Source organism: Camelina sativa, chromosome 20, assembly GCF_000633955.1.
Source record: "Camelina sativa cultivar DH55 chromosome 20, Cs, whole genome shotgun sequence".
Classification (NCBI taxonomy): Eukaryota; Viridiplantae; Streptophyta; class Magnoliopsida; order Brassicales; family Brassicaceae; genus Camelina; species Camelina sativa.
The window spans coordinates 9,190,390-9,200,585 of NC_025704.1; the positions used below are offsets into that span (position 1 = coordinate 9,190,390).

Consider the following 10,196-nt stretch of genomic DNA (forward strand, 5'->3'; position numbering starts at 1 on the left):
TGAGATTTTAATTTAATCGTTTAATATATTTCTACCTAACTTGGAAGAAAACCCCTAGTACACAAGTTGGAAGAGATGATTCTTTTTGTCTTGAGTGCCATTATCAATTGTATTGTATGAGAACTGAGAAGGTTGAAATATATTATTCGTAGCTGTAAAGACTTTGTTTGTCACTGTCATACCCAATTTGATAGTCAATTTGATCATTATTATTAATAACTAACCTTGGAAGGTTGGATCTCCGTATGAGTTTATCTTTAGTAACAAACAAACAAACAAAAAACTCCCCTGATACACACAAACGTTTTCCCAGGTTACTTTGTTCGGAAAGAAAGGTGCAAACATCGTCATTATGAGAAAAACAAAAGATAATAACACTCTGGTTCTACTACACAAACACATGGCATCAGCCAACGGTGCCTTTCTGAGGTAGAGTCTCGAAAGCAGATACAGTATTCTCAAACCTGACACGTGGGAGCGGCGCGCCACTCTGTTTGATAGCACAAGCCGTTTTGTCTTCTAGGGGACAACGAGCTTTAAGCATGGAGAAGACGTGATTATTCAGCCTCCGAGCTTTCTTCATCCCTTCCAACAAACCTTCCCATCCCTTTCGTACACATAAAAAGATGTTTCAGATGAGAGAATGAGAGGATTCAACACATGAGAGACTGGGAAAAGGAAAATCTACCTGATGGATCTGAGGATGCCTATGAGTATGTGAAGCAGAGACAGTTTCAACCTCAGAGACATTGAGTACTTGGTACGAGAAATCAAACAACTCAAAGTGAAGTTGCTGGCCGAGCAAGTATATAATGGTGCAACCACCCCAAGCTATCGAGTCACCAAGCACTTCATGTTGAGCTGACTGTGGAGCTGTTACCTCCTCCAGATATCCCTGAGTCCATCGCAAACTTTATATAAGAAATTGAGAAGAGAGATGAATGTTGTGGCTGTTAAAAAAAACGATGTTTTTAAATGGCTTACAATCTGCAGACCACCGTATATACGGTAAAAATCCTTTGAAGTTGTGATATCAATGAAGCCCGTCTTTGGAGGAGCACTCCATTTGCTACAATATTTGTCGAGTGACGCACTGGTGAATGCAAGTGTGTATTCAAGAACGCTTCCACCGTTCATGTTCGCCTTATACAAAAGATCTGCACATATAATATAAGACCAAAAAGATTAAAATTCTGTCACAGAAAAAGAGTAAAGAAGAAACTGGTGATTGACTACAACTCTTAATTAACCTGCAGCTTCTGCCTGTTTGGACATAGTGTAGAACGCTGCTGGATTCAGACAACCGGGACTTGAGACAACTGCAGAAGTTGCTGACTTTAAGAGATTGACAAGAGGGCTTTCACCGTCTTGAGCATTAACTATCTGTCCTTCAGCACCCGGGATTAATCCCAACCATGGAGCTGTTTGCATGAAACGCTTTGTGTCTATCTCTCTCTGTAAATATAGTATATATACATTTGTTAGACTAAATCACAAGAATTTTTGGCTTTAAATCTTTACAATCTGTCAGATAGGACTGACCAATACGATATCGAGAAGTCCCATTGTATATATAACACTTCCAATTTCCTTTATTCCTCGTAGAACTTCTGACTTGAGTTCTGACTTACTGCCCCAGTTTAGTTGCTCTCGTATAAGCTTCATACAACCTTCAAATGAAACACCGAAAGGCAACAGTAAATAAAACATCACAGAAAATCAAAACACATCAAGAATACTGCAACTGGGCATTAACCTGTAACACCACCATCAAAAGAAAGCAAACCAATAGACTTGGGCATTGCTTCTTGCAATCCAGAGATCATTGGCTCAAGTGTTGTTATCTGAAAGTTTAAGACAAAAGAACTATTTTAGCTGGTTCCTTTGTATAATTAGTACCTCGACAAAAGGAATAAATGGTACAAAAAGTGCAAATATACCTTATTTGATATATGGTCCAGCAAAGCTCTTATTAGCCAAGGCAATGATCTGGATCCAAGAAGTTTAACTATGGAAAATAAATGTGGTATCCCAAAAAATCCACTATGCAATCGTGCAAAACTTTGATGAGCTGCATTTAAGTCCTACCAGAGAAAAAATAAGCATGTCAACAAAAATATAAAATGAGACCAAAGACACTGGAGGTAACCACAAGGGTCTATAAGATTGTTTCTGAACAAATTAAAAGAAAAAATGGTATAACATATTGCTCCTTACTTGAGTGCCACAATAGAAACTAGGCTTAGCAGAAGGCACTGATGGTTTCTGAGTAGGAGGAACTTTCGATGAACGGACAAATCGCTGTGTGGTATTGCAAAGAATGAAGTTTGGTAGGAAATCACTCTGCATCTCCGACCAGATCTAGAAGACAAAAAAAAAATCAGAGATTGAGAAAAGGTGGGAAAAATTAGATTCAGGACTAATAATTTGTATGGCTGACCTGTGTAGCAAGTCGACTTGAAAATGAGACAAGAGAAATGTTTTCTTGCATTTCATTCAACATGAGGCTGAAAGGATCTATGGAAATATCTTGTGAAAGCAATTCATGCGAGTGCTTTAGGATATCTATCAGCTTCTCCAATTCCTGCAATTGAAGAGAGCATCCACTTTTGTATATTGCAAAAGAAGTAATACATACAGAATCTAGAAAATGAAAAAGAAAATCAAACTTACCACTACAGCACATAGGTCCTGGGACTCAAAACGGTCAAAAAGAAACTCGAGGTTCTCTCTAAAGATTTTATTCATCCTCTGAGCGATCAAACTTCTTAAATTAATTGTTCTACCAAGTATCTGCATGTCACAATAGAATTCAGTAAGAAGATTGTATAACCATGCCAGGCCACACATAATTAGAACCACTGCTTGAAACATAATTTAATCTCTGTTAGGTCATAACAATGGAGCTATATATTTAATTATTTACCTTTACTTTTGTCATTTTAAATAACGCAGTAAACCTCACAGGCTGGATGGAGAACTTTTCACCATTGTCCAACGCAAAGAGAAACGATGGATCAAGAAGCTCACTGTTGAACTCAACAATTGATGATAAAAGGGGTTAGCTCCTCACTAGTTAACAGTGAAGAGATTGAAAATATCAAAAACCATGTATTTAGGTACCTCGCTGACCAACTCTTGTAATATGTGAATATAGACTCCGAGAGCCTTGAAACAAATATATCAAAACCATGGTCCACCTACAAAAAGAAGACAGAATACAAGAAACGATAATTTTGTTCAAGGAACCTTTTCATTCAAGAAGACCTATAGGTTTATCGCTGTTGAGATCGGAATTGAACTCTAGTTACCTCAGCTTCAATTTCATCATAGAGGAATCTCTGCCTCAGAACAACCAGAGCTTGTTGAGCTGAGTCATTATAAATGTCAAAAGGCAGCAGAACACTCTCAAGAAGGCCTGAATTCTGGGATTCCAGAATGTAGTCTATCAGCATCCATGGTAGTGAACACTCGATCGGGAACTGCAGTAGTGAACGTATAACTATTTGTAAGAACAAGTCAGGGCTGATGTGAAAACAAAATGGCAAAATATAGTTATAACCTTTTCGTATTGCCGCATACCTGAATAACACGTGAAGACTCCAGGTAAAATTCTCTAAACCACAAGAACCCCAGATCAGTCAGAATGCCAATACTTGCTGCAGTCATCATAAATTGAAGCTGAAGAGTCACAAAGCTATTGATATGGCTCAATAAACTAACCAAAAAGACATTAAGCATGTGGGTTACCCGAGTAATCTAATATGTGCAAGAAAAAGCTGAGCTTGTAAAAGAAAGTTTCTAATTGCTTCAAGTCATTAACAGGAATCTCAGAGCCATTATTTCCAAAGAATCCCCCTGGCCTCCTCAGATTTCCACCAGAGACAACCTCATATATCAAAAACTGTAAGCAATGCACCTAAAAGAACAAAACAGCAAGAAGTTCAAGTACAGGGTCTAACCATCTGTTGTTGTACCTTAAAAATATATGAAATGGACCCAAACCTGTGCTGCTGTTGGGGCAACTGGCCTCGGATAAAAGAAATTCGCTCTGCTTTCATCACTTCCATGTTGTGAAGATGGAATCTCATGTTCGGGCCTGGTATTTGCCATCCAATCAGCTGAGAGTGTCCGCATATCAGAAAGAATCCTGAAATGCAATCATACATATGATACAGTTAACACTTAACAATATGGAAAGCTTAAGTTTAAGGGGATGTGACTTGAAATAGAAAGAAAATAAAGGAAAACTAATTCACCTTGAGAGATCTTTCTTCTTTCGGAAGGTGGTACGCAACATTGTAGCTAATGTGTTCTGTACAAAATCCTGAACTTCGGCATGTATTGTCTCCCATAAAGCATCTGCAACTAATGTGTCACAGCGCTGCAGCATCGATCCTACACTCTTTATATAGCCAACAAGTTCGACCAAGGCTTTCCTTTCTTCTGCAGTATAATTATACCTCACCACCTATTAAAAAGAATCAAAAACTTGTTACCATAAGAGATAAACTTTTCAGAAAATTTTCACAAGCATTACCTTCTCGTAATCAGAATATGATCCGGAGGCTTCCGGAGTCTCTCCTGCATCCCTACATGGGCGAGAAATTTTCCAAGCACATTGCTCCCAAATGCGCGCTGTCCATCTACTTAACAGTTGGAAGCCTTCAACAACCATATCGTACATATTTCCTTTGACCTCTCTGCACCATTCAGTATATGCTCCATCGTTTGACTTCAACAGCAATAACTGCATGAAAGCAAGTGAGAACAACATTCTAGAGACTCTAGACAAGAACACGAAAATTGATGCTGCGGGGATAGAAATAGCCTGAGAACCTGATTCATGGATGACGCAAATCGGATTGTGAAATCATCGTGCTCAGCGCGAAGCGCTCCAATGTGATTGACTATCAGATAGTGTCTCTGATATGTAAAATATGTTAAGGCTTGCAATTTTCACAGCATGTGTACAGTTTACAATAATCCAGATAATACTTAAATAGGCACGTAACAGTGAAAATATTAAAGGATATTCTAGCGCTTCACGTGGAGGGAGCTCATGAGGTGCTGGAAGAGTCAGAAGGCGAGTCTGTGATGAAAACTTTTGAAAGTATACCGACAATTCTTTTAAAATTGCAGCAGGAGAAAGATGGAGATCTGGAAACGCAGGAATGACAGGATCATTCTGATAACCATAAGAACACAACAAATATGTCAATTAGCAGTTGGAAAAAGGCTTTGAGGTATATTGGCTATGAATACAAAACTTAAACAGGTATAAGATGAATTTTCATACCTTGAAAATGTTTATTAATCTGTTCAGTTTTACCCTCTTGTACAAAGCCTCGGTATCTTTCTCAGATGGAGTTGCTAAGACAACAAGAACCGGTAAAACTCGAAGAAGAATATAACGCTCAGGAAAAAGTAGTGCAAAATCCAACTCCAGAGACTCCACGATGAAGACTATGAGAACTTGGAGAATATCTTCCACACTGATATCACTTTAAGGAATCCAAAAGCTTGAAATATAGTCAAATAGCACAAGGGACTTGGGCAGCATGTGCATCTCAAATAGAGAAACCCATAATAATGTCTTAAACAGCCACACGAAGGTGATACATGTCTGGAAAAAAGGATACTTGTTTACACGGAACATCTCAACATGAAGGTTCAGTAAAATAGCCCATCGTGTACTCAGGAAAATCTGCATATAAAGAACTCACATTTTCATTTACAACAATACAACATTTTCATTTTCATTTCATTTACAACAAAATAGCCCATCGTGGCAACATTTTCATTAAGAAATGATTGCAAATACAAGCCATGCAAACACCTGTAAGTCATCTAACTCTTCTCTCATTGTATCTGTATCTTGCCACTGCGCACTGACTTGAGTGAATGTTCTGAAAAGAGTGAAACTATCTTCAGAACAGAAGCTAAAAGGAAAACTTCTAGGAAACTAATTCAACTCTTAAAAAAAGCTTTTAACAGCTGAAATGATTAGTACCAACCATAGATCTACCTACACTGAAGTGTTCTACTGGTAGAAAAAATAGAAAGAAAAGATAAATGTATTATATCTTTCACCTCTTATACCAAGAAAAATCATTAGGAATGCTAGCTTTAGCATTTTTAAGATGATCAAGCTGAACCAAGACGTCAAGCAACTTTAGCATCGACCTATATTAAGTAAAATCATAGTTAAATTCTATTATCGAGGAGCGTTAATCATCGGAGGATCTATACAAAACATCAAAGAAAAAAAATGAGAACCCACCAAAGATGTGTGACTGTGGGGCCATTAATGCGTCGTTCAGGTCTGGAAAACCGCTGCATGTCAGCAGCTAACTGCACAGATATAGAGCATATACGCACATTATTTATGATACAGGAATTTAAACAAAACGAGTTGGACGAGGAAAGGTATACACCGCACTTTAGCTGAGGCCGAAGATTGCCATCTCTGAATTTCGCGTAAACGACTCATTTCTAAGTCCAAAACCTGATATGTTTCTAGATACAAATCCGCTTGACTATGCTTCATAGACTCGGGAAGCTGCATGTATATTATTAATAAGAGAGTTGTGTATATTATGGAAGAGATATACACAAGAAGACCCAGCAGCAGGTACCATATTGGATCTTATTTTAGTAAGTTCTATCATTCGGTATTATTTATACAGAGAAATTAGTTGTTCTTGCTTTTCTTTTTGCATATACTTTGTAGTTCACAAGATATTCTTACATAGTTGCTACGACGTTTCAAATACCATGAATGAACTATAAATAGCATAATTCTCAAAGTTACTATCTATCAAATAAAATGTCTAAAAGTAGACAAGCAATGGGGTACAGTTGCGAGGACCTGAGGTAGTGCTTTAACACAACTTCTATATGTGTATAGAATTGACGCCATCTCTTTTCCTTCTTGAATAAGTGTATTCTGCATCAAAATTGGTCGAAAACTTGCTTGAAACATTCGGATATTCACACCCGCTAAGAACAGATTAACATGAACATAACCCATAAAAAAAAACCAAAAACAAAAATATAACTTAATCAAAATCGTAATTTAGTCAGCCTTTATAAGATGAAGCAAAATGAAGAAGAATCATATACCAGCTGGTTAAGAGCTTTTGTGTCTTCTGAGAGAGACAACCGGTACGCTGCAACATCACTATACTCTACATAGTTAAGCAAAAAAAAAAACAATCTTGTTTAATTGGCTTTTTATGGTAAAAGAGTGATAAAGAGAAGTAAAGAAGAAGCATACCAATGGGACTATCAGTAGCTGCTCTTTCAGCTGAAACCATCACAGCCGGTCCTTGGACTTCTGGTTGCTCATCCTATTAACAAAATTCAAAATGCTTCAAGAAAATTCGCTACAGTGACTTCAAATTTTTCAAGAAGATACATTATCATTGAAACCTATTTGTTTTACAGCTAACAAGGCAAAAGATCCGCAGATACAAATAGGCGAGACACTAAAATAATTTATCAACAAGCCCTCTCATTTCTAGTCAAAATCTTCTGAAATTGAACCCCAGAACGAGAAATTGTAGTCAAAGTTTTCTAAATTTAAACCAAAAACTAGAACATCGGAGTTACCTCTAAGGAGAATGTGGAAAGAGCTGCGATTGCTTCCTCTACAGGAACCGCCATTGTCTTCTATTGACTCACCTGAAAAAGATCAGAAGAAGAAGAAGCAATTATAGCAACATTTTGGGCGACTAAAGGAGAAAGCTTTCAAACTTTGCGTTTCTTACCCAACAACGACAATGGAGAGGAGAAGGGAGCTGCTTTCTCTACTTCAACCCAATTAATTCGGCTTTTGTTCTCTGATTCCTTTATGGACCCAGATCGAGAATTTTTGCTATTACTCTGTCTCTACCAAAAATTTCGCAATGTTTGAAGCTTTCATTTTTTTTTCCTCTAACCAAATTTTAATTTTTTCTTTTTGGGTCCTCGTTTGTAATTTGTATTTTCCACCTTTCTAAGATTTTTATTATTTTAATACATACTGTAGTATTTTGTTCAATTATTTATATTTTTACTAAACAGAGTCTGGTTTTCCAAAATTTAAGTTTAAAGCTTTGAGACGAAGCATAACATTTGTGTCTTTTCTATGAAGCAAACTTGATGACAGGCCAGGCCAATCATTCTTTATACTCTCAAACTCAAAACCATTTCTTTATAGTAATACATGCATGTACTGTATGTAACAAACATTAACATATACAGTACACTGAACATAACATAAAAAGTCACTTCGTAGGTAGAAATCAAACAACAACTTCGAGGGTGTTAAAAAAAAAAAAATCAAACAACAACTTCGGATCAGAACCAGCAGTTGGTATTATATCGGTTTAAACCGTTCATGGTTAACTGTTTTTAACAGCCTAGGGACTGGAAAGGAGTCACTCAAGGACATGCCGTCTATAATCTAACCAGAGATCTTTTGTTTTCAGAAACATATATATTGAGATATAAAAACTCTAAAAAGCGATAACTGTCTTGGATTGGATTCCAAAAAACGTACTTTCTTTAGCTACATAAATTGAGAATTAAAATTATAATGGAGATAAAGATGATGCGAAGAAGAAGAAGAAGAAATAGTAAATTGATTCATTCCAATGTTTTCAAAAGCCTGAAGAGACCAGCTGCTTCTCGAACCCGAGAAAACTCAATGCAGAAAGCTTGAACTTCTATGAATAGATCCTTCACTGTTACATTTACCCCAAGAAAAAAAAAAACATATATTACCCAACTGTAAAACATAAATGATAGACTACAGATTCCTCTGTGATTGTATCTATTGATCTTTCTTTGTGCTGTTGTTATTAGCAAAGTAAAATACCAAATTTGACAGCAATCATCAGTCAGAAACAGAGAATGCATACCGTTGATGATCTTGTTACGAATTAAGCTTTGCAAGAAGACGCAAACAAGCCGTACAAGCCTATTCTGCATGTATTTGTCTTGCTGCTACAGATCGAAAACAATATATCACTATACCATTAACAAAGCAGCTATACAGAAAAAAAAATATGTGCACACTGTAAATCAACAAATCCAGAGAATCATATACACAAAAGCACATAATGCAGAGCACCATCACAAGTTTTTCACACATAACTATAGGATGGCGTTATAGCTATGCATAGAAAGCTCTCTTTTATTTAAAAACCTAATGGAACAAAAGAAAGCTTTGTTTTAATACCTTGGCGTTCTCACAAGACGATATGCAATTAGTGATGTACGACCGTATAAATTCCTTGGGAAGTTCAACTGCAGTTGTGAGCCTATTCACAACTTCCATTGAGTGCAGGCTCATGTCCATATTTACTAGAGCTGCCAAAAAATCGCTGCAGAAGCATTCTCAGATTTCCACTTTAAAAGTTATAATTTTGATACAAATTAAATGGTGGAACCGATAAGGTGGATGACTTACTCAAGAATCTCTTTGTTGTTCTCCAACTTGGTGAGAATCTCAACTGCTATTTGAGGATTGTGCTCTACTAATTGCTGAAAAATAAGAAACTAGATTACATGAAAGGCGAGACGATAAGAAAGAAAAGAAAAAAAAAAAGCACCTGCAAGAAAATGAAATCACATACCGGCAGCTTCCGCGCAGTTATTCCACAATTAAAGACAAGCTTTGGGTCATTTGTCAATTCTGTAGTGATGTCCTGGCCAGTAAATAAATTACACTTGTTATTTGTCAAAAGATAAAATGGATCAATACAAGTAAAGCTGATCAATTAAATCATCACAATCACTATTTATATTGCATAATTATTTCCATAAACTCTTACTGCAGTCAGTTCCTTCTTAATATCCTAGATCATTAAATCCAGTGAGAAAGGAAAAAAATGATAGCATGACTTCTCTCTCAATCCTAGAGTATGTCTGCCATAAAATGGCTGCCTTTAAAACGTATGCATATGCAGTTACTGTCCCATTGCTATGTTAGCTCACTTATAAGTGTTTTAGCAAGATAAGCAATAAAATGTTCAATACTTGTATGACTTTATGCGCATATCATGAATTAACAAGCAATAATATACCTCTTGCTCCGAAGGAGAAAGTGTCATCTTTAAACCCTTCACAAGCAAGTCTCTAACTGTTGCACCTCTGCTAGTATCAGCACACATTTTATCATCCCAAACAAGCTCATGCTTGTTATCAGG

At 36.7% G+C, this 10,196-nt stretch overlaps 2 protein-coding genes across 6 annotated transcripts in view; both read right to left on the reverse strand.

Annotated features, from left to right (window-relative positions):
• On the reverse strand, positions 232 to 7,960 carry LOC104770165 (protein PIR). The gene is made up of 31 exons (XM_010494540.2): positions 7,773 to 7,960; positions 7,615 to 7,686; positions 7,280 to 7,352; positions 7,126 to 7,190; positions 6,872 to 6,949; positions 6,443 to 6,562; positions 6,284 to 6,354; positions 6,094 to 6,186; positions 5,840 to 5,909; positions 5,643 to 5,707; positions 5,300 to 5,495; positions 5,037 to 5,188; positions 4,840 to 4,933; positions 4,541 to 4,750; positions 4,260 to 4,471; positions 4,006 to 4,150; positions 3,751 to 3,919; positions 3,583 to 3,659; positions 3,312 to 3,482; positions 3,124 to 3,200; positions 2,927 to 3,029; positions 2,674 to 2,793; positions 2,441 to 2,584; positions 2,218 to 2,361; positions 1,941 to 2,084; positions 1,757 to 1,844; positions 1,543 to 1,670; positions 1,251 to 1,455; positions 985 to 1,157; positions 689 to 895; positions 232 to 607 (listed from the first exon to the last, which is right to left on the reverse strand). The coding sequence occupies exons 2-31, from the start codon at positions 7,666 to 7,668 to the stop codon at positions 407 to 409; spliced, it is 3,849 nt and encodes a 1,282-aa protein (XP_010492842.1). The 5' UTR covers positions 7,669 to 7,686; positions 7,773 to 7,960; the 3' UTR covers positions 232 to 406.
• Positions 8,501 to 10,196, reverse strand: part of LOC104770166 (CCR4-NOT transcription complex subunit 11-like) — a 5,713-nt gene continuing 4,017 nt past the window's right edge. For 2 of the 5 annotated variants that reach the window (XM_019241640.1, XM_019241638.1), the window contains exons 8-13: positions 10,074 to 10,160; positions 9,624 to 9,695; positions 9,458 to 9,531; positions 9,227 to 9,371; positions 8,907 to 8,991; positions 8,501 to 8,729 (exon numbers count right to left, since the gene is read on the reverse strand). In XM_019241640.1, coding sequence (XP_019097185.1) covers positions 8,632 to 8,729; positions 8,907 to 8,991; positions 9,227 to 9,371; positions 9,458 to 9,531; positions 9,624 to 9,695; positions 10,074 to 10,160 — 561 coding nt within the window. In that variant the 3' untranslated portion in view covers positions 8,501 to 8,631. Of the gene's footprint in view, positions 8,730 to 8,906; positions 8,992 to 9,226; positions 9,372 to 9,457; positions 9,532 to 9,623; positions 9,696 to 10,073; positions 10,161 to 10,196 lie in introns of those variants that run through there. The other 3 variants (XM_019241639.1, XR_002036854.1, XR_002036853.1) reach the window with 3 other exon arrangements.

Coding starts and splice junctions, on each gene's coding strand:
- LOC104770165 (XM_010494540.2), bottom strand. CDS start 7,668: ATGGCGGTTCCTGTAGAGGAAGCAATCGCAGCTCTTTCCACATTCTCC. Junction 2,362..2,440: donor CAAGTCGACTTGCTACACAG/GTCAGCCATACA, acceptor TTTGTCTTCTAG/ATCTGGTCGGAGATGCAGAG. Junction 608..688: donor GGCATCCTCAGATCCATCAG/GTAGATTTTCCT, acceptor TGTGTACGAAAG/GGATGGGAAGGTTTGTTGGA.